This window comes from Mya arenaria, chromosome 3 (assembly GCF_026914265.1).
Source record: "Mya arenaria isolate MELC-2E11 chromosome 3, ASM2691426v1".
In the NCBI taxonomy this organism is placed as follows: Eukaryota; Metazoa; Mollusca; class Bivalvia; order Myida; family Myidae; genus Mya; species Mya arenaria.
This window is the reverse complement of record NC_069124.1, coordinates 51009496-51033566: the sequence shown is the minus strand read 5'-3', so window position 1 is coordinate 51033566 and position 24071 is coordinate 51009496. Positions and strand designations below refer to the sequence as shown.

The 24071-nt window shown below is 33.0% G+C and overlaps 2 protein-coding genes across 7 annotated transcripts in view; one reads left to right on the top strand and one right to left on the bottom strand.

Annotated features, from left to right (window-relative positions):
* LOC128226755 (LIM and calponin homology domains-containing protein 1-like) overlaps nt 1-16252 on the bottom strand; it is an 80758-nt gene extending 64506 nt beyond the window's left edge. For 4 of the 6 annotated variants that reach the window (XR_008259725.1, XM_052936785.1, XM_052936788.1 and 1 more), the window contains exons 1-3: nt 16014-16251; nt 2936-3009; nt 2572-2641 (exon numbers count right to left, since the gene is read on the bottom strand). Coding sequence is in view for 5 of the 6 variants with exons in the window: in XM_052936785.1 (XP_052792745.1) it covers nt 2572-2641; nt 2936-3009; nt 16014-16130 (261 nt within the window). In the remaining variant the exon portion in view is untranslated. Of the gene's footprint in view, nt 1-2571; nt 2642-2935; nt 3010-16013 lie in introns of all 6 variants that reach the window. The other 2 variants (XM_052936784.1, XM_052936787.1) reach the window with 1 other exon arrangement.
* Nucleotides 16253-18200: 1948 nt separating this feature from the next.
* On the top strand, nt 18201-23973 carry LOC128228230 (uncharacterized). The gene is made up of 3 exons (XM_052939405.1): nt 18201-18338; nt 20677-20789; nt 21839-23973. Exons 1-3 carry the CDS (start codon nt 18247-18249, stop codon nt 22363-22365), a joined length of 732 nt encoding a protein of 243 aa, XP_052795365.1. The 5' UTR covers nt 18201-18246; the 3' UTR covers nt 22366-23973.
* The last annotated feature ends 98 nt before the right edge of the window (nt 23974-24071 follow it).

The following is a 24071-nucleotide window of genomic DNA, read 5'->3' as shown; positions in this document are numbered from 1 at the left end:
ATGTGCTGTACGACAGATCAACAACAGCAAAAGGAAGTACGCCTAATTTCCGCTCTTTTTTTTTACCATGAGAAATTACCGGAAAACCGACTGCATGAAGTCCACCTTATATGTAAACAAAACATTGCTTTCTTTGAAGATGCATTAAAATGATATTTGAACCCTTGTGCAAGTCTCAGTTCTTTTGACAAATCTGCTGTTAATATTTTGGAGAAAGAAGTATTTATCTGTTTGATAAATAACCCCTTTTACAAAAGTTTTAATCTTTGATTTCAATTCAAGGGTATCTTAATATGGATTTACACTTTTATTCAGGTAAGACGAGAGAATTCTAAATATTTTAAAAGCATTAGGCTAAATGTGTTAAACTTGAACAAAGTTTGCCCCCATAGAAGTATCATAAATTTATACAAGTGCATTTTTTAAATTCCTGTCATCACAGTATTTACGTCTCCTCTCATTTGAAATATTATACAAATTATATTTACTGCACTGATAAGGTTCAATCACCTGCTGGAGTCTTAAAATCGTGACTTTTATATAAGCCATCAAGTATTTAAAACTAAATATTCGATGTTATCCAAAGCCAACTTACAGGTGTTGAAAGTGACAGTCTCTTTAAAAGGTCTTGATAACCTTTGTAAACGAACAGCAGTTAGACTCTCATGTGAGCAAAGACTGTTGTGTAACGAATAATCTAGCAGTCCGCGGGCGTAGATAACCATGATAACGCAACATTCCCGCAACATTCCCGGATAACAGAAACCAAATAAGGAAAATGGAAAGCTGATGTTGGAACACCGGTTGATCGGCTTGTTTGGTTAAAAATTGAGACATCATGTAATACAAACTAGGGGATTGTTTGCAGTTATTTACAGTGTTGGTAAAACAATTCTACTTGACCTCAATGGTATATGTCAACAATGCCAAGATATTGGACATGCCCAACCACTTAGGGAAAAATCTTTCCATCAAAACTGAAAATTTTAAGTTCAGAGGCAGTCACCATGAACAGCCTCAAGTCTTAACAAAGACTCATGACTCAAAATTGCCTAGACTCAGACTTGAGACTGTTAGCAATCATGGCCTCTGTTCTTGTGTTTTTTGTTGAGAGGAAATTATTACAAGATTTGTATTATAACCCAGGGGCCTGTTTCAATATCAAGAATCCTGGAAGAGATGTCATACAGTACAGTATGACTGTGGAAAAGCTCTCCTTATAATGTACTGAATTTCAATTATTCTTGTTAAACTGGCCAGCCTTCTTGCCTTATAAGCAATCATAACCAGGGGCGTAACTAGTCCTCTATTCATGTGGATTCATAATTGTGCTAGTGTGGTCCAGAGGCATGCCCCCACAATTTTTTTTGAAAACCATGGTGCAATCTGGTGCATTCTGGGCGTTCTGAGGTGCTTTTCTTACACCTGGAAGATGGGCAGTTTTAGGATCATGTAGTCAACTACCCATATTGCAACTTTGGCTGATTTTTTAATTTTTTTGTCAGAATCATGTGGACCCAGCCATATACTCGCATATAGGCAGCTAAGCACCTGATAATGTAAATAGTTAAAAGTCCTTTGAAAAGCAATAATTCATTATAACTGTTTTAACGATGAAATGAACAACCTGGTGATTAAGTACAAGATTCAACACATTTATGAACTTTACTTTATATAAATTCTTATACAATATTAAGATATGATAACATGATATGTATGAAATTGAAACTAAAAAGAAATATAATGGAATCAATCAAAATAGTAATTCTTATAGATTATATAAATATTACACATTATAATTTAATGAAGATATCAAAATATACATATTTAACAATGTTTTGACCACGTATCAAGGCTTCTAAAACAAACTTAAACAAAAATTAAGTTTTAACTAAAACATTTCGTTAACTTGCATCAAATCAATCAATTTCATCATACTAGGCCTTACTTAGGTTTTTTTACTATTAAAATAAGTTCTACATAAATCAACATATACATTACAGACGCAAACAAGGTGAAGTTCATCTTCCACACGGTTTGTTTACCCGTGTAACCAACATCTCAAGGCCAAATAGTTTCTTTTAACTGTCAACAGAAGTTACACCATATCTAGAAGTACTCAAAACATTCATAAAATATTTAAATTGAATATTCGTATCAAAATTCATCTGCCATGACTTATAGTTCATTGAAATTTGGATGGTAAATCATCTCTTGACATAGTTTATCATGGGTTATTTCACATAAATGGAAGACCTACTGAATTAAGCACCGCCCTGTAACTGTGATCTTTAGATAAAGATCAATAAAGATTTTAGTTCATAAATAAAATGTTAAAGAGAATGATTTGTAAAAATGTCATGTATTTTTCTTATAATATAAAAAAAATTCTTGCAAGTGTTCATATTTTCATATTTCACAAAATAGTACCAAAGGCAGGTAAATCAAGAATTAAGATCATTTGGTCAACAAGATTTACTTCCCTTGGCATTTTGTTCTAATCTTACAGGGTACATTTTCTACCCTTCTGACATCAGTTCATACTATCAAAGGGAGGTAATGTGTACATACCAGTCCCGCTATGGCACCCGGCAGTTTGTTAATCCTCTTGATGGTGCCTGCCTGTAAATTATTCAATAACCTGGAAAAAACAAGAAGTATATATATTTCTTCTGATTATTTTAAAGGTGTATTTTAAATCTGAAACATTCTGCATTATGTCTCATTTATAATATTTATTATTATACTTTGACAAGCAAACTGTTAACGCTGGAACTGAAACAACAGTAATTATGGTTTATCATCCATTTTTTAAAAGATAAGCATGATTAACCTTAACATGACAAATTTTGTACCATTTAAGAGTTAAACTTTAGACCGAAAAACAATACTGTCTTGCTCGAAACGCAATACAATAGTTCCCTGAAATACTCACTCGCACAACAGAACACCATTGCCCAGAGACTTTCTAAAGTCATCAGCATACTCAAACTTCTTCCTTGTGATGGCCTGTGAAAAAAACAAACATATCTTTTAAAATAACTGAAGTGCAGTAAAAGCAACATACAAGCTAAGCAACGCAAGCCTTGTTCTAAAATCGCTACCAGTGGTTCCCATAAATATGTAGGATGAAATTACCAGCTCTTTCACAAATGTTTTGTTCTAGAATTTGTGCAAAAGTTGTCTTGACATATGTAGGACCAAATTACCAGCTCCTCTGCAAATGTTTTGTTTTAGAATGTGTGCAAGAGTTTTCTTGACATATGTAGGACCAAATTAGCAGCTCCTCCACAAATGTTTTTTATAGAATGTGTGCAAGAGTTTTCTTGACATATGTAGGACCAAATTACCTGCTCCTTCACAAATGTTTTGTTTTAGAATGTGTGCAAGAGTTTTCCTTGCATATATAGGACCATTATTGCACAACTTTGAATCACCTGAAAGGCTATTTTAACTTTATTTATGGATGCATGTGGCTTGAACTATTTCGAAAACATTCAAATATAAAGGGATCAGTTGCTGTTTGGTCTTTGTTCATAATAATAAAGTAAAATAACTAAATTTCATCTTAAGAAAATGTGGACAAGTCATTTAAGTATCTTAATCAATTTCAAAGTTTATATGGACAACATTTCAGTTTTCACATGACACTTTTGTTGACCACACCAAAGCTTTCTTTGTAAATAGACAATATAAAAGTATGTTTTAAACTGTTATTACAAACACTTTTAAGTTATATCAATTTAATTAATGTGACATAACTCTCAGACAAGGGCAAATAACTTCAATTTGAAAGTGACTACTCAGTGCATCGTCGGCAACCATGGCACTTAATTCTGTTACACTTCATAAATACTGTGGGACAATGGACTGACAAAATCTCGTTTTAATGAATATGCATGATGCCAGACAGAAAACTCTTGATCCAATCAAATCCCATGATACAATATCGTATGCTTTAACAACCTAAAAGATTCAGTAGCCTCTACAGCTGAGTGTCTTGCCTTTTGATGAATCTTATTGTACTGAAAATGTTGGATCAGTTCAAATAAATCATTTAAATTTAAAAAGTATAAAAAAAATGCTATTTTAAGCTAAGTCTATTTTTAGCCAAGTCTACATGAGCAAAGTCTATTTTAAGCCAAGTTTCCATGTAAAGTCACAATTGCTTGTGAAGGTTTGTTAAAATTATGCCCCTGGGGTCATTACTGCCACCACCTCCCTCCCCCCCCCCCCCCACGGAGAACGTCCCTCAAGGGACCAGCAACTCAAATGACCTCGGCCGGAAGAGTTCTCTTTTCTTTGTAAGTTCTTTGTAAGGAAGCATAAATTATTGTACCTTGCCATAAATAAGAAACTGCATCATTAATAATTATACATTATTATGAAATTTCCTAGCCAAATTGCCCACAGTATACAACAAAGCAGAGCGTAGTAGTGTATAAGGGGGAATCCAGCGATGTAATCAGCATTACATGTGTTTTTTTATAATAACACATGACAGTGAATCAATGCCCAAAGGTTGAATGGTTTGTGGTTTTAAAAACTTGCTGAACATTTCTGGATGAACTTTATCTTAACTTTATTGTTTACATTTTCACCACATTGTTTGTACTCCTATACAGGATTGTGCGAATACACAGTGGTTACATTCAACCAATTTATTTATTCTTTAAAAAAAACTGAATTTTTTTTCTAACTTTTTTTAATGTTTACTGGAATAGTCATCCCATATTTGATACTGAGGGTCATAAAACCCTATAAATTAGTGTCTTTTTTTGCACACAAATCAGTCATCTTACTATAGAATATATACTAGGAAATTTGTTTGTGGTCTATAACCTGGAGGTGGTATTAATTTGCCCTGTCAAACAATCCCAGCAATTGATTTGGTCTGAGGAGTATTTCAATTTTGGTAGGGTTTTACCCTAAAAATTGACAAAAAAAACTTTTTTGAAATTTATCAGTATACTATTTTTTCTCCCACCTCAGATAAGTAGATCCATCCATTTAACCATGCTAGAAATTCTTATCTTGCCCACGGGCGAAGATAAAATGCCCGGATGGAACTTCTTTTAATGGTCACCACAGTGTAATTACCTCCCTTGTTGAAGACTGTCGTCTGTAGCGCATCATGGAAACCTTGTCTTGTGGCAATATTTAGAATGCTAATTAATTATTTCTCGCTTCAAATGTCACCAGAAAACAGTTTTCACGCACCTTTCAAGAAATAATGCTTCATTCTTCCTAGAACTATTTAAAGACTGATCAGACCATTTACATACTCTGAATCACTACGCGAATATCCATGACAACCACGAATTATCGCATATCTGTATGCAATTATTTTCACAAAAGAGTTCAAGCATACATTTTTACTTAATTTTGTTTAACTGAGGTGGGAGAAAAAGCATCTACCACAGCCGCTCGTGTAAGATAAGTTCATCCGACCCTCGCGCAGGGTGTTTTGCGGAAACTCGGTAAACCTTGTTTCCGCAAAACACCCTACACTCGGGTCAGAATGAACCTATCTTACACTCTCGGCCATGGAAGATACTTATAGTCTTTCATTCAGACTCATATGCTATCAAAATGGAGTGCAAACGTTTAAATACATTGAGTTAAAAGCTATGACACTCATATATCAGCTCACAATTTTGAAGTTATCATTTCCAAACACATTTATAATTTTATTCTTAGTTTGTTTTTAGGATGAATCAAAGATGAACACAAACAGTTTAAACGTTTTTTAACAATATGGCTATTTTTGTTTTTGAAAGACACACAGATTACTTTATAATTTTCGCAAAATTTCTGCAACATCATATCACTAAGTGAATACGAGTGAAATTAAATACAGATTTGTATCTCAAATGTTAGTAATATTTGCTTCATCATTGAATTTCATTCTATTTTTTTTTCAAAACTAACTATTAATTGCATTTTATAAAAAAATATTCTTGTTTCTCAATTGGCCATATTTAAACACATCCGAAAAAATACCCTTGGGGCAAATCTACCCATGTGTGAATATTTGTACCTGAAGGCAAATTTGTACCATGAGCAAATGTTCTGCATATAAATATAACATATGTCATAGTTATTGTTTATTTTTGGTCTTCTATACAGTTAAAATGAATTATAATCATTTGGTGACAATTGGATTATACTAGCATCATTATAAACATGCATGCGCAAAACGCTGAACAACCCATTTAATTGAATAAATGGAAAGTTAGCAACTGTTATTTTCATCAGAAACATTAGAATCCATCTGGCAGAGACATAAGCATAAATACTCAGAGATAAAATGGGATGTAATGCAAATATTATCAAACCAGAGGGAGTTACAATGTCCAAACTGGTCAATATACTAGAATAACATTCTTATCTTTGATAACTTCAAAGGCTTAACTAATACAGTCAGTAAATTGAACATTAATTAACATACAAACATTAACAATTACTCCGTAAACATAAATATAGAAGTATATCAAATTTAATCATTACAGTACAAACAATGAGTTACCTCCCTTTATCTAAGTACCGACATAGGTCATTTTTGCATCAAAGTGGACATTAATTCTTTGTTTTACTTCAGTGGTATACAGTGCACATTGTTGACACTGAGTTTTATCTGTCTTATACAAATGCTGCTGATACCAAATAGTATATTACCCTTGTAAATATTTACTTGGATGATTACAGAGCGAGTTTTATTTGTCAATGGCCTTTTGCTCTAAAATTTAAATGGGTTGGACTATGAAAATATTGCTTAACAGATTTTACAATGAACTAAATTACAGAGAAGACATATAACTCTGATTTATGTTGTGAACACTACAAATGAAAATGAAATGATTTCCTGACTTTATTTTTTAACAAATTATTGTTACAGCATGTCCTCAATACAGTTTTACAAATGCTAATGCTCTAATGAAAATGAATGGTAAATAGCAAGAAAGGTGCAGACATCCTCAAAGGGCCTTAACTCTGTAAAAACCCAACAAACAGGAAGCAAATCTTGACTTTGAAACAAGCCGTTTGTGGGTTGCATGATTTTCCTCAAGGATTCATGTTGACGCCATGATAGCTACATTTATTTTAATGATAAATTTTGATACATGGTGACTAGTTACTACTGACCCATATACTTTTAGTATCAGGTATTTGATGGCTGATAACTGATAAATAAGCAAAGTACATTAAACTTAAAGATATAACAGCTTGTGTATTTGCCTTTCATTTCAATTGAAATCAGACTTAAATTGACTTATTTTGTCACCCGAACTTAATCATTTGTTTATGAATTGTTCATCTCCACTTCATACCAATCCTTTTTTAAACTTACATGAAAATGTTGAATGAGCATTCACGCAAACAAGTGAACGAAATCAAAAGGGCCATAACTCTGTAAAAGGCAATCTATTTTCATTCATACTTGTACAAGTTTCATTTTGTAATATCTTCATGAGCATTAAATCAATACGATATAACCACAATTTGTTCAAGTCATTAAACCATTTTGAAAGGCACATCATAAAACAGGTTTCATAATGGAAGTCAAGAGTTCAAATGAAAGATAAAATCAGATACATTTCATTTCATAATAAACGATGCTATTTGAAACATTTTCAATAACCAAGCACACAAATCAAGACATTAAATGTTCTTGATACCGATATGGAAATGTGATATTACTATGGCCTACAAAAAATACTTCAGGTTTGGGTTACCCGACTCAACAATTTTTATAGTCCATCGGTTTAAAAACACTTTTCGTAAAATTAAACAATTGTGTGGTTTAATATGTAATCTAAAAGACTTGTAACTGAAGATTACTTTAACGCTATTCCTCAATGATGAACAGCAACATGATAATGAACAGCCCTCGACACCATCTGAGACACCTTAGGCTTATATCATGATCATCGACTTGCTCTTAGTCTGGATTCACATCAATGCAAGTTATGCAACTGGAGAAACTGATGCTGTAACACTGGTAGGACTGTGTGTACATTGTTGAGGGGAAGTCACGGTTCTCCAGTTCCATAGGCGGTGTGAAATTTCGACAGGAAACACAGTATCTTTATCAATCTTTTCGTCAATTCTTGTCTTGCATGTTTGGTATTGAAGCAAAATAAAAAGAACATATGGTTACAACCTAGAATGCCCCTTGATATCAGAAGACTTTATATGGTTTAAAAATCTTCAACTCACAGGCAATTGACACTGGAACCAGCAGCATAAACCTACTTTGATGCCCGCCCATGTTGTCATATTTTGCTCAGAGCTGCTCAAGCAATTTTAAAAAAAAAAAAAAAAAATGGGGGGGGGGGGGTACTCTTGATACTGAATAATACTGGATAATTACCAAACAGAAGGAAATAACTATGAATAATACATTTATTTTGCAAATAATACTATATTTTTTGTGTTACATATAACTAAATATGGTGTAAATGGGTACATTTGTATTGTTTGGATAAAATAAGTGTAAAATAACAGTATCAAAACCTTTAAATCCAGATTGCAGAGAAAAGACAACAGACCAGTAAATAGAATCATATAACTCAAGTTCGGTAATGCTAATATACATAAGAAAGGTATCCACATGTTCCTTATTTAATATATCATACATATGATAAACATGTAGGGTCATTTCATGAGTTCATTTCAATATTTTGGGTAATAATCTTAATAATTCTAATGGAGAAAAAAAGTTAACCCTTTGATTAAAAGGTTGACTCTTAAAGACTACTTTTTCAATTTAATCAAGGGGGACAATCCATACATTCTCAAGGGAGATCACTCAAAAATATATGTAACCTTTTATGAGACCACTTTTAACACATTCGGAACTCCTCGGCCATTTTTTCAAAAACAACCTCGGATGTATATGGACGGTTTACATACTTAAAAAGTGGTACTTCAACAGATGTACCGGCATATATCCGAGGTTGTTTTTGAAAAAATGGCCGAGGAGCTCCGAATGGCTTTAACAGGGTTTTTATACTGGAAATATGTATATTTCACCTTAAGTTGTATGATTATGAGTAAAATTTGCAATATAAAAACATTATTCAATAGGTAATTAACACATATTATCCAGTATTATTTGGTATTATCCAGTCTTAAGTGTAACAGTCTTTTTTCTAGAAATCAGATAAATAAGAAAGTGAGAAAATAATCACACAAATAACAGATATTCAGTAACCAAAACATCGCAGCAATATTTATCTGAAATCACAATATGTCACCCATCTTTAAAAATATTGCATAACTCTTTAAGAAGTTTTACAACTAAAGTGTGATTTTAGTAAGTTAAAATAACAATATTTTATTTTCAAACATTTCTAAGGTTAAAGAGTGAAAGGAAAAAGATTTAAAGGTAATAGAAATCATTTCCAAATATTTATGTTTCAACATTATACACCACATTGCTAGGGGCATTATTTAAATGATAGATCGCACAGGTGATCGAAGAAGGTAATTTTGTTCTTTTCCAGTTGAAGAAAGAAATACTGTGAACAATAACAAGTATACTTAAAAAGTGTTTAAATAATAATAAAGAGGTTAGCCACCCATAAAGGAGAAAGTTTGACATGAAGAACTTGATTCCGATATTGTTACATTTTAAAAACAAATGAAAGAGTTAAATTTCATCATATATACCAAATTGCCAATTAGTCACTTATGATACTAATCAAATTAAGCAAATGTCATTGTTTTTATACAAAATGAAACAAGATTATGAGTTTCTATGTCATTTTTGGTGATTTTATCATAATATATGGAAATGACAAACTATGATAGCTTTAAAGTTAGTTTACATAAGTATAGCTTGTTTAAACAAAACATGACCTGTAAACCGATCAGAATGGTAATAAGAAGCTCTTTAAAAGATCAAAAAGGTTGGATTCTCATTTAGATTTCTTTTCAAGGAGAAATTTTGTGAAAATACTTAAAATTGCAAGAGCCCTTAAATATCTTAAAAAGTCATGACCCATAAAAAACACCGCATAAAAAAATGATCATAATTTTTTAAATTATACCATTTTTTTTTTTTATGTCCATTTTTTGATAATGTTAAAGCGACACAAGAATATATTTTACCAGAAAAGAGTTTTCGGTGATTTATATAATTAAGTGCAACTCCTTATTTAAGATTGCCCAACTTTAGGTCACCTGAAATAAGATCGCCTTTTGGGGTGAAACCTGACAGCAAAATAAATCAGTAACTATCATCGCCCAATGTTGAAGAAAGAAGAAGCCATGAGACTGGTGTGACATTTACATTTCTATATTTATCCAAGTTGGAACATATTAAGTCAAATCTTAATAATTAAGAAGGGTGGAGCTACAAAGTCCTTCATAGTCAGCAAGTTTTGCCTATTATATTCTTAATGTATTAAGCTGAGTTTTCACTACGACATTTGGACCAACATATACCAACTTTGATTTAATTTCATAGGGTTTGCCTAAGTTGGACTCCGTTGGCAAACAATGACTGAGATGCTGGCAGAGGTGAACCTAGCTGTATGCTTGTCCAATTTAAGGCCAACAGGTATCTGATGCAAAGAAAGCCATCGTAACGCAAGGGGCAAGGGTATGCAAACTTTTCACACCGACCCAGTAACTCATGTGATTTTCGGACAACGGAGCCTGACGCATACCATCTTCCAACAATGTTCAACGGCAGTGTCTCAGTTGATGTATGCCAACAGTGTCCAACATCTATAGGCAAAATCTGTACAACTTAATCAATAGTTCATGAACATTTACAAATGGAGCACAACCTTTATTTCTAGACATCAACAATGTTTTTGCATGTTTAAAATTTTCAACATGCCATGACGATCACCAGCAAACAACAATTATATTTAACTTTTAACAACTTTTACTAGCGGAGCTGGATGTTTGCCCAAACGTTGGTTAACTTCGATCCAAAAGTCATAGTGTGAACCTAGCTTTAGATTAATTGTAACCCGTTTTCAGCAGATGACATCATTTCTTTTAATAAGTTGTAAAACTACAGTTATGGTAGTGGTACTTACTGTAGACTGATAGGAACTTAATTTCATTGGCTGAAAATGTTGGTATTAATCTCATGAAGGTTAAACTTGGGTTTGATAATAGTTAGACCATATTTTGTAAAATCATGAAGATTAAAAAGGGCAGAGTGGGTGCAGCAATTTAACCCTACTCATAAGTCATAAAGATTTTACAAAATATGTACCAGCTGACTTATGTTATAACCCATGACTTTTCAACAGGTCAAAACTAATTATGATGTCATGTCTGTTAAGATGAAAAGATGCTACAGGTAAAGGTAAAATTTTAAGGTGGGTTAGGGCTGGATAGGGATAGGGTTGGTCAGGATCGCAGACCAAATGTCATGTTGCTCCCTTCACCATGGAAGTAAGATTTATTTATGGAGTTTATCATTATATAAAGTATATTCTATCAAAATGTTCAGTTGAACATACATGCTTCAAAAGAGTACAAGATCATGAAGGCACAATACAGGTTGAACATATAGTTATACCACAAAATAGTTATATTTTGCTGTAAGCAAATACACAAATTTTGTATATTACTATATACCGTACTGAATAAAGATGGTAGAGTTTAAATGACCTTGAAAGTCAAAACTTGTCAAAGTCAAAATAATTGATAAAGTCATAAATTGTAGCTTTATTCTTTTCTTTAAAAAAGTCATTTTTCTGCTTTTTAAATGTATTTAATGGCTGTATATTTAAGTAATTTCAGTCATTTAACATTATTTAGTCTATGACTATGTTCCATTAACCAATTACATTACAAGATTACATCTAATACATGGCAAGTCCATTCGCTAAGTTGATAAAGAACAGGACGCTTTAAGTAATTAACTTAACGGCAGCGCCTATCCTTCAAGTCTATAAAATATTGATAGCAAACATAACCTTGTTCAATATCTGCATGGAATATAAATTTGTAATAATAAACCTCTTATTAAAGATGTTTTGAATCCATTATCGACTGAGCACCAGATTAGGTTTCGGGTGATTTAGACGTCTTTTACCCCAAGACTTTTTTTTTACCAAATATATAAAACCCCTATTTTTTAAAAAATGAAGTCAAATGATTAAGTAATATGTTACATACCGGGAAGTTGACACTGCCTTGAATTGCCTGCACTCCACTGATATTTAATCTTATAATACTGTACAAGATGTCAATGATTAAAATGACGATTTGACTAAATCCAATGTGTGTTGATACACCAATGATAAAAGCATTGCATTTTTCATCATGTTTTATGCATATTTACACAGTTATGCACTATTTTGGTAGCTCTGTGCACTTGCAGAACTTTGATTAAATGTTATAATCATTAGTTTGTACAAAGGGAGTTACTTCATGATTCCCCCACAATAAGTAGAGTACCATAAACTACTGACAAGAACTACAGGCTGTATCTGCGATCTTCCATACAAGTCTGTTTTCGGCCAACAATAACTTTTCAATTACTATAATTGGAATAAAAAACAACTTCCTAAAAACACAATTCCATTTGAAGACTCTGGGAGTGGACATGTTGGCGTTTTTCCCCCATTGTTTTGGACCTTTCTGACTAGGGAAAAATGTGTTCATTATTTGGAGAATTTAACCGAGACAGAAAAGATCAAAGATTGTGATCAAGTTTGTTTCTTTAAGAGTACACAAACTCTAACATACAAAAAAGTTTCGGGGGGTCTGTTATTTTAAATAAAATTTATAATTTTTAAAATAAAAATATATAATCCTTTTTTTTTTTCGAAACATAAAATTTAAATGTTAGCGGTATTTACACATTATGGAGAAACGAATAGTTGAAACAAAAAAAGGTTGGTTTCACAGGACATTTATGTAAAGAAGTCCAAGGAAGAGGGGCCTGAGTAGAAGGCATCAGAGACTAAAAGAGACAGCATGGAATAGAGAGGCTGTGGAATTGTCTCCGTTTGTCAACACTGTCCAAGGTCAAATGAAAGACAAATAACAGAGAAGTCCAGGAAAGAGGGGTGAAGCTGGCCATTGTTTCACATAATTACAGGGTTATATGGCAGCAGTGTTTTTTTCTGACCATTTTAGGCCCAAATTTCGACCCATTCCCTATGCCAAAGCATGATCATTTTCACTAAATATTAAAAGAAAATTCCCAAATAGACTTTTTTAAAGTCTATTTTTTTAAGCAACAACACTTTGTCGACACAGTCTTAACATCCTCTTTCTACATCTTAAAGCTTCTTACTTCATTTTTGTTTAATTTTTCTCCATCAAAAAAGGTCCTAACCCCCTTACAAAATTGGTGGGAATTTTTTTGGGGCAGGCGCAAGTAAGGTTCAGACCAGCAGGGTCAGGTAAAGGGCATCAATCCTACTTGTCCAATGTTACTGTCCTCAGAAAATACCATATTAAAACCCCTTGTAGAGAAACAATGGGCCAGTGTCACATTGCCAATTACCTGGAGATATCCATTATCAAATTAACTGGTCACAGAGCCTTCCACCTCGATAGCTGATAGCTGATAATAGTAAATGATGTTTCCCCCGGCCTCACAAAGTATCCAGTGAAGATTCATGTTTTATTAATGAACAATATATTTTCAAATTATTTTCTACAGGGAATAATTTTGCATCATTTTTGTGAGATCAGTGTCATTAAAAGAGTATTACTTGCTTTTCTTTGCCTTTAAATATTGAACTAAAAGCCTCTCCCAATCCCACCCACAGCTTAATTAAGCAGAAGGGGACAGGCATCCAACATGTATGTTGCGACTCCAAAGTGTGCAAACTCTGCAGTGATATCCTGGATACTGGGGGCATTTTCGATTTTTTTTAGTCCATTTAAGTCTTCAGTTGAAATTATCTTTGTGCCATAGTATAATTATTTTGCTATATACTTCAGTGAATTTATATTTTAAGCCATGAGTATTAAAGCTACACTCTTAAAGATATACCATTTTTACAACTTTTTTATTTTTTATCTTGGAAAGAGAACATTTTTGTGTAAATATCTACAAACCAATGATAAATGATTGCTGACAAAAAATCAGATCGTAGATCTTCATATTTCTGTTAAAAAATTAATGTTTTATGTCTTAAGAAAAATGCACAAAACATCATTTTTATATATAAAAATCTGCGGTCTAATTTTTTGTCAGCAGTCTTATATAACTGGTTTCCATGTATTTTCGCAAAAATTGGCTGGTTCCAAGACAAAAAATAAAAAAGTTGTCAAAACGTTCAATCTGTGATAGTGCAGCTTTAAAACTGAATTTAAAGTTAAGGAAATAAATGTGTTGCCATCTGTGACATTTAGACAGATTTAAGATGACTAAAATCCTGTATTGCAAGAGGCCCCTGCCCTGTACAATGTTAAATAAACTTTAGAAATTTAACATCAACAAGCAATATAAACATAATTGTTTGGCCATTGACCTGCATCTATTCAATGATCTTTTATTATTACAGAAACAATCTGAACTATACAGGTTTATTATGGTTTCATGGGTAAATTAATAATGCATCCCTGTATTCCTTATCAAGAACTCATTCAGTTTAATTAATGTGTTTTGTACTATCAAATGCAGCCTGTTCAGCATCAAACAAAACATTATAACACAAGAAACACTAAAGCATTGAGAACAAAAACATACTTAAAGATCAGGGGAAAAAGATTAAGTTGCAAGGTCTCCACCCTTTCTTTTATTTTGCAGTTTTTAAATCGTTTCTGATTGAATAATAATAATCGGTTGAAATCAGTGTATCATTGGGAGTATGTGATTTTTGGAAAATAGACGCCCCTATTACACTAATACATCTCACAAGAAAATCGTTGCAATGTGGATAAAATTTTATTTTGTTGTTGTTGAGTTTATAAAGGTCTGCCCGCGCCCTAGAATGGCTGCATTATAGCTTGACCCCGTCACATCCCCAAGTGTGACTTTAACAAATTTTTGTATCCAAAGGGGGAGTTTTACCCCCACCGGTTGATGGGATATTCGTCAAAGGAATACTTTTGAACCCAAAATGCAACGGGATGAAATTTTATCAAATACAGTATCTATAAGTATGTGTCACAATATGCAAACTGACGTAAAATTCATTGATAAGAAATGAACATGAGCATTTTAGATAAGATAATTATATAATATATATCAAATATGCACTGTACACTACTTAAGATTTAAACACAGTCATTACGGAGCCTTTTTACCATACATCATATTTCAGCATATTAAAATACCATTTCATTTTAAGTAGTAAATCCTAGCTGAACTACTTAAAGCCTAATAGCCCGAAATCTGAGCTAACATTGGGATTTGTCCACACATCTTTTGAATTGCACTTTCTTATGTTATGTTGGCAATTGCAATTAATCTCCTTGATACTTTTCAAATGTCAAGGGATGTTCTTTTACATGGTTTTCTGATGACCAATCCAACCCACAGGCTGTTGAAAGGGTAAAAGTAAGAATGAACTACTTTAGAAAAACGGGTGCAAATACATGTCAAGCTAAATGAACAATCAGTATGTGCTCATTCATTACATTTGGAAAAGTGACAAAAATGAATGAAAATTAAAATATATTTTCGAAGTTCAAGAAAGAGGGTACATTCTGCAAAACAAATCCATTGTAATGCCGTTTGTGTTCACCAAACACACCAAATACGAATAATAAATCATGATTGTAAAAACAGAGAGTATATACTTTAAATCATTAATGTCAAACCAGTTTGACCTATTTCAAAATTTCAATGTACCTATTTTACCAGTCAAAACGTCAACAATTATGGACAACTACCGCCTTGAAGTCTACAATTACATACTCGTGCAAAAGTTTGACTCACACGGTTTACATGTTGAATACAAAATAACTCCCAACTGGCGAAAATTCAAGCCTACCCAGCCATATCTGTGTATATTTTAAAACAGATTCAGTTGAATGTTTTTTTGGAAATGCACGGAGAAATTACTTTACAGTACCTGTATCCACCTCTCCGTCTCGTGCAGCGCGAGTTCCGTGAAAAATCCCATTTCTTCGTCATCACGCATGCGCAGAGCGTCCCATTCCTGCCCCTCTTCCGCATCTTCATCCGCCATATTTTTTTTTCAACAAATATACGGGGCCAAACAAATCACAAACAATCCAATACAACTTTCACTCAGAACACTATCAAACAGCAACACAGTATTGTAAAATGGTCAACCGACAGTAAAAGGGTAAACATTCCTGTGTGTTTAACGCGCTATAAAACTCGGACACACCTCGCCGATCCAGCGATCAAATGGTCTACAAACCGCGCTTGAATTATACGACCTGATGTGTCAACACTAGTAATACGACCCGTGATTATTCAATTTATCTACATTAAAATAGACAAATGCCGCTCATTTAGTCACAATTTTCATACTTCTTCTATTTTAAAGTCCATTGCTCCGTTTATAATGTCATTTTGTAGTTAATTTTTCAACGTTAAGTATAAACCATCGCGATGTTTTCGTGCATCTGTTTGTTACGATATTCTACTTGAACGAATGATATGACGATGCCGATATTTCAAACATGTGTAAATAGCTGGTGTTTGTTGTTAGAATGAACCTATAAACATATCAGAAGCGCCAAATACCAACTTCATAATCCGTCTGTGCCGATAGTTCGGATGCTACCGTTCACAGAAGCATAGGAATCTAGAAGACCATGTGCACGGGTAATGCGGCATTTAAAAAATGTTTACACTAACCAGTGTTATTAGTATATCGTTCTTTGGAGACTTCAGACCATTTTATTGCTTATTATGCAATTCATTGTCGAAACTGTGCAATTTTCACACGTTGATGGTAATTTAAATGCATAAAGTTTTGCCAAAAGCAGTGACTTTGCTGTGTTGTATTACTCCAGGCATTTTTGTATTTGCGTCATGATATTTTTGAAATATATACTTTATACCACTTACCAGGCGAAAACAGGTTCCAAAAATCCTATTTCGTCATGGTTTCGCCGCCATCTTGCATATCAAGCTCCAAACCCTCACTTAAACCCTTGCAGATTCGGAATACGTATACCCCCCTGATATAGGTCAATGTTTATTTGGATGCTTCAAGTTTTTGACAATTAAACGTTCAATCGAAGCGCACCTTTAAATGGCTGTAAACACGTTGTTGCTGGCAAGGCACGACCGTTTTGATCATTTTGGAATTTCAGTCAAATATTTTGAAAAATACTGTTATCTCTTTGGTTCAAAATTATTTGAACCATTACTGAATGTCTTTTCATGCACATTAAATGAATATTGCACCAATTGAATGCATTTATCTAAGATGTTTTTGTTATTATAACCATTGGATTCTATAAACTGGGCTTGTTAAATTTTACACGATAAAATGGGATAAACAATTGAAGTTCTCGAAAACCGTCTGATATTTTTAAACATTTGTACACACAGACTCTTACCTGAAAGAAAATGCCATGTATATTCCTCTTAATTTGGCTTTATTACTTCAACAGTTCATGTTTATATGGCAAGGGATGAAAACAGTCTCGAGAACATATTCATATTATGTACATATATTAAAATGATATCGAAATATGAGGTTGACCACCATCTCCGAGCTGTTTGAATTTGGGAACTGTGCGTTGTCCCACTGCAGTAACACATACGGTGTGTAAGCTTATTTATACTCACACTCGGGCCTTGCCCTTTCGACGAGTACTCCGGCAATAAGAGTGCTAGTCATTTTGTTGTTGGCCTGACTCATAAGTGAGAATAGGTAATTATAAAATCATACACATGTACATAACCATGGAGCTTGTTCGCCGCACCGTGACACAGGTTTGAAAACGAAATGAAAATATTACACCAATATCTCATAAAAGATACTTTTTTAGACTATGTGCCTAAAGTGCACTTTTTATTTCGCATAATACCGTTATGCTCCCAGTATTACCTGAAAAACAGAATCGAGTTATAATTGTTGAATTATTACTTCATAGACTTGAGTTATTGATGCCTTTTCAGATTTTTCAGTTAAAAAAGTGTTTAATCTCAGAAGACGTATAAAATTCAAAATCACTGAGGTTTCCAATACGACCTGCAATATTAGTGTAGTCTAATCCTTCAGACGAAATATTTGCAGATTTTATGACCTAAATATTTTATTTCACAAGAAAAAGAGTGACCTCCCTTTAAACGTTTGTTTGTAACATAAATTTGGAAAAATGACGAATGTAAACAATATAAATTGTAATGTTTGTGAGACACAATTAAGTGTCATGAAACGTTGCACTAAATGCAAGTCGGTGTTTTACTGGTAATTGTTTTTCTCTTGGTCTTCATGCGATTTTTTGTAGTGAATTAATATTCGGATAGAGCATGTTCGGATGCCAAGCTGGAGTTGAAGTTATGCTGCAATTACATGCCACTTTGAAAGAACAAAAATCGCATAATTTAATTTGAGCTGACAGTTTTACAAATGAACTGACCTTAAATTCACAAGGCATAAAGCAGTCAAATGAAACTGTTTCATTCCAAAACAAGCTTAATCAGAACTGACACTAGTGACATAAAGAAACTTTTATGGAGCAAAGAAGAATCTAATGGGGTTGTGTCTAATGAAGGCCATAAGATATACAATTTACTTAAACAGTACACACCAGCAGTCTAAGCTTCAAACCTTGTAAATACTATTGATAACCCTTAAACTTATAGGAACCCAAAAGGACCATATTGCTGCTGTTTTGTCTTTTGATATAATCAAATATAAAACTTGTCTGAAAACTTTGAAAAAAAACAAACATATTATGTTGATAAGATAAGATGAGAACTTAATGTTATAGATATAATGATAAAAAAGTAAATAGGAAAAAAAAATCATTACAAATACAACATTGTATATAGTTACAGTCTGTGAGGGTTTTTTGTAAGCCATTGTGTTAATAGCATACATGTGATAATTTTTTGGGTCGATTCCGGGACACTCGAAGTAATGTCAATGCACACTAGGGGGGTCCGGGTGCATGAAGGATTTTTTTTAAATGGGGAACGCCTGTGGTGCATTCTAGAGCATATCTGGGCTATTTTAGTCGTTTTTAACGTCGGGAAAATGTACCTATTTTGACTGCCAAGACGTATTTTTTACTTGACATGGTTTGTTTTTTTCTGCTTTTTCTTGAAAAAATAAAACCACCAGATAATTTCCCAGGCTTTAAATGAAGTGCTAACCAGGAGGATATGCAGTCTACTTTCGGTTTCATCAAAACAGGAAATAAACAACTATACGGGCACCTGTTTTCCCGCGCTTTTGAGAACATGCGTTACAAAATATTTATTTTTTCATCACATTTAAAACGTTTGCAACTTATGAAACACAATAGTTTCCAGACGATCAAGAAGATTTTCCAGTCGATGAGCTTTTTTCCATTTGGAGATGCATATAATTTTGATAGAGACGTGTCAACAATCGGCTTTATAAAGCGATCACGTGACTTACCATGATCACGTGATTAAAGCACTCTATATAACCACCTGTAAACCCCATATAGTCAGTTTTATTTCGGTGTAAAAATACACAACGATAGTTTGAAAAAAAGTTAAAAACACTAAAATTCCTTATGGACGCTTAAGTTGTTTAAAGCATAACGATGTATCGACTTTGAAATTTGAATGGAATATGGGATGTTTTCCGTGTTTTAATTTTGTTTTTTTACTCATTTTGTCAATTTCTTTGAACTTATCTTCATGCTCGTTTGTCGGTAAAATGTGTGAAAAATATCAATTCATCAATTAAAAGCTATCATTCATAAGACCAAACAAGTCCATATGAAAACAATCTTATTTGTATACAAGAACCCTCCCCGACTCGTTAAGCACAACAATAGATCAATTATCCGGTGATTGACGATGACCTCGACGACACACGTACCAATTAACGGATTAGTGTCAATATGTCCTGTGTTTTATGACCAGTGTCCCGGACAGGCAAAAAGCTGACTTACATTGGTAAAATTAAGATACTAGTAATTGATTCCGAGAATTTTTTTTCGTTTTTTTTATGACTTTCCGGGACAAACATGCACCCTCCGTGGCAGAGATACGATTTCCGGGACGTTATCACATGTATGGTTAATGGCTTAAAACTAAGAATTGTCTACATCGAAACAAAACTTTTCTTCAACTTTTGACAGTCAATTGTAACCCCCCAGGGGGGGTGGAGGTTACAATTACAATTGACTAACTAGTGCTTTATTGTTTTGAAAACAGTTGCGGGTTGTTGGAATATACTTCTATATATATACAAGGTTTTTTGTTTTAGTCAGCACCTTTTTCTATCAGTAATTGGGAAAAGATAAGCTTTCAAGAATCCTTATTCAACCCATTATTTATTTTTGTATTACTTTTATATAAATAATTTCAAATGAACTCACCAAGGCTGACTATGCTCCTTTATGTCATTGTGCTCCAGTGCACTTTTCATAAATGAGTACCAGCTTCTGGTTGATTATTAGGGAACACACAATCTGACAACCATTAAATTATTAATATTGAACACTGTTATAATTGAAATTGGAGTTTTGTCCCTTTTTTGCTTCTTTCCTTTGTTGTTTGTGTAGTAAATAAAGACAATTTAGTGACTTTTGTTTTGTTTTCAGTTCTCGTGAATGCCAAGTAAAGGACTGGCCAAAACACCAGATATCATGTAAACCCTCCAACACTCTGCAGATGAAATCCAGCAACTACAGAGCAGATGATAACAGTATCTTTGGTTTGTAATTATCCATTCATGAACAAGTCATTATCTTGAAAAGAATCTCATGAATACATTTATTTAAGATATTGGATAAAAGCAAATAAAAAACAAATCAATATGATAGAGGTGCAATGATGCATTGAAAAAAATGCGGTTTTTAAACTTGCCAATTTAATTTAATACAGAAACCCCAAAATTCAATTTGATCCGCTCATTGAACATGCATGTCACAAAATGACCTGTTGTTTCCACATTCTAAACATGTTGACTTTTGTTACGCGGTGTGAGTTAATCTGGCTTCAAATCAATAATAGTTTTATTCTTACTAGCCTAGTAACATGGTGTTTCCGTCATTGAAAGATGCTCGAAAAAACTAAATTCAAGAGTGTCAGTGTGGTAACATTTCAGGCTCTGCGTTATTTATCCAAAGCTTGGCAGCTCAACTAATCTCATGCTGCATTTGAAAAGGAAACACTCCATAGATGTGTTTAAAATTAAAGTCCGTCAAATCCTCAAATTCGTACAGAAAAACACCACACATTTATTACAGAAAATATCTGTTGATAAACTTTAAATGATTAACAAAATCAGGTAATGTTTTGTAATTCAGTTTCTGTTTTTGTAATTCGGTTTCTGTTTAAGTGTGTGATGGGTTTTTTATTATTTAACTTTGCAAACAGAAAGTTTTGTCCTAGTTTTTCATAATTTTAATGATTAAACAACCTTTGAATGTACAACTTAATCTTAAATATCAGCAATAAGTAAAACATGAATGGAATCGAAAACATTTGAATCAACATGTTTGATATGGAAATTTACGAGCTTTAAGTGAATTGTAGCAGCTCTACAATATGATCATATTTAATTATATTGTATTATGATCTATAATTGATATGCCGAGTATGCTAAGCAGTTCAATCAGAACTATGTTTGGCTGCAACTCTTTAAAAAAAAAAGTTAATAGATTTTCATACCATACATTCTGGTTGTTCCATCGTTATTCTATTAAAGTGGTAATTTCAGCAAAGAGCTAACATAGTTGAATGTTTTGTCATTATTTCCAGGAAATAATACGGCTACAGAAAATCACCAGGACAAAAGGTCTTCCTTCAGTTATCCACCACTGGTTGACTTTTCGAAAGCAGTGAAAGGTGCTCGGACAGATTTTAGTAAGCCTGCTGGGAAGAGTTACCTAAGTAAAGATGAATATCATACTGATGTGCCTGAATTAAATGAACATGAGCCAGCTGTAAATGTAAGTGTGAAATGTAACAAAGACAAACACAAACTGACAATTCAGACTAGTTGGTGTGGTTCAGATATTTACAAATACTTTTCATATGCACTCCAAGTGCCCCTCCAAAAATTGAAAGTCATTCATAAGGGTAAAGTTCTTTGTGAAGATAACATTAAAGGAACCTTGAAGGAAAAAGCAGTGTACCAAGTGATAGGTGAGGTAGCTGAGAATGAAGACAATGTTGACCAAAGAGATATCGCTGTGATGATGCACCAGATGGGATTGGACAGGAATGCGGCAGTTAAAGTTTTGAAGCAAAAGGGAGATCTTCTGGATGCTTTGTTAGACCAATAAGGCTTTGTCTGTATATATGGCTGTGAAATAACCTTTGTAAATGGTTTACCAGTGTTGGATATAGATGAGTGTAAGGAAGAATTTTTATAGGACCAGTAAATAACTTCCACCAAAATCTACAACCTAGTCTCTGCTGTGAGCTAACTTTTGTGAATGGTTTACCAGTGTATCATAGATTCTGAAGCATAAGACAAATTTTACATGGCAAATAAATTACACTTAAACCTACACACAAGTATCTGCTGTGAAATAACCTTTTTGAATGGTTTACCAGTGTTAGAAATTTAAATTTTTGAGCATAAGGCAGGCCTTCTATAGAAAATAAAATACAATAAAACCTATGAGCTAGTCTCTGCTGTGAACTAACTTTCGTGGATGGTTGACCAGTGTAAGAATAGATTCTTAAGCATTAAACAGAATTTCTATAGTAAAGAAAAAACAACAAGCTATTTTCTATATATTATTGTCAGGAATTTAGGATTTTGTTTTATGGAAATGTTTTATTCCTTTCCTTTGTGAGATGTTCAAACATCAATGTTCCAGACAGTGCTTTTAAAGCAGTTCTTATCAGGTGATATTTATTTATTTTTATTTACTTATTTATGCCATGTTATTCTTGTTTTTGACTTATTATTTATTGAATTTAATTTATACTGATGAGTTGCCAATCGTTGTTTCTAAAGGAAATGCCTATTTTATTTGTCATTCAACTACAAATGGGATTACAATAAAAAGACTGCAGGGCTTTTTCACCTTCTTTGCTAGGGGCCGAAATTAGGCTACATGTACTTCACAGTTGGGAAAAATGGCATATTTTCCCAATTTCAAGAAAAAAATTTCACAATTCCCAGATATTTTTCCCAAAAAGGAAGGTCTTACTTCAAAAATTTACAATAAATTTTTTTTCTGTTTGAGCAAATTATTCTTTTTATCTTTTAAGTTAACATCAGAAAAATGCTGTATGATTTAAATGTTATTCGAGGACCAATTAGTCCATATATTGCTATCAATTCTTTCCCTCGATTAAGAATCAACTCTATGAAGATTAAAACTAATCTCTCTCCCTCTTTTGTCATTGCGTCATGTTAAAAAAGCGAGGTCAAAGACATGATTTCTCCCCCCGAAAAGATCTAAATGTATATCAATTGGAAGTCCATACATTTTAGACTTTTCAAGCTTGACCGTGTGGAATGTTTGTACACATTTCATATTAAAAAGGTCATAATTGAAAAAAAAATCAGCTAGAAGTAGACTCACATGTAAGATATGAGCCTGTTTTTTATAACACGAGTTCCAAGTTTCATATGGATACCTTGACCCGTGTTTAAAAGGTGTCTTCAATCCTCATGTGGAATTTCCCAATTTGAGACATTTACGCATTTTAATTTCACAATTTGAAGAATTTCACGCGTTTAAATTTCCCAAATGAAAAGGCTAGGCCTCTTCACAATTTTTGGTGAAAAAGCCCTGGACTGTTAATCTATAGTTTGCCAATTTGCTTATTTATAAAACAATTAAAGTTCCTACGGGTGCAATGAATTTTTATGAATGTTAATTTTTAAGTGCTTGCATTTTGAATATTTAACTTTGAAATAAACTGAATCAAAAATAAAATGTAGTTATAATTTTCTAGTTATTTATAAGCAGACTGTATGAAAGTTACAGTTGGTATGTATATAGATATAATGTTTGAATATTATGTAAGA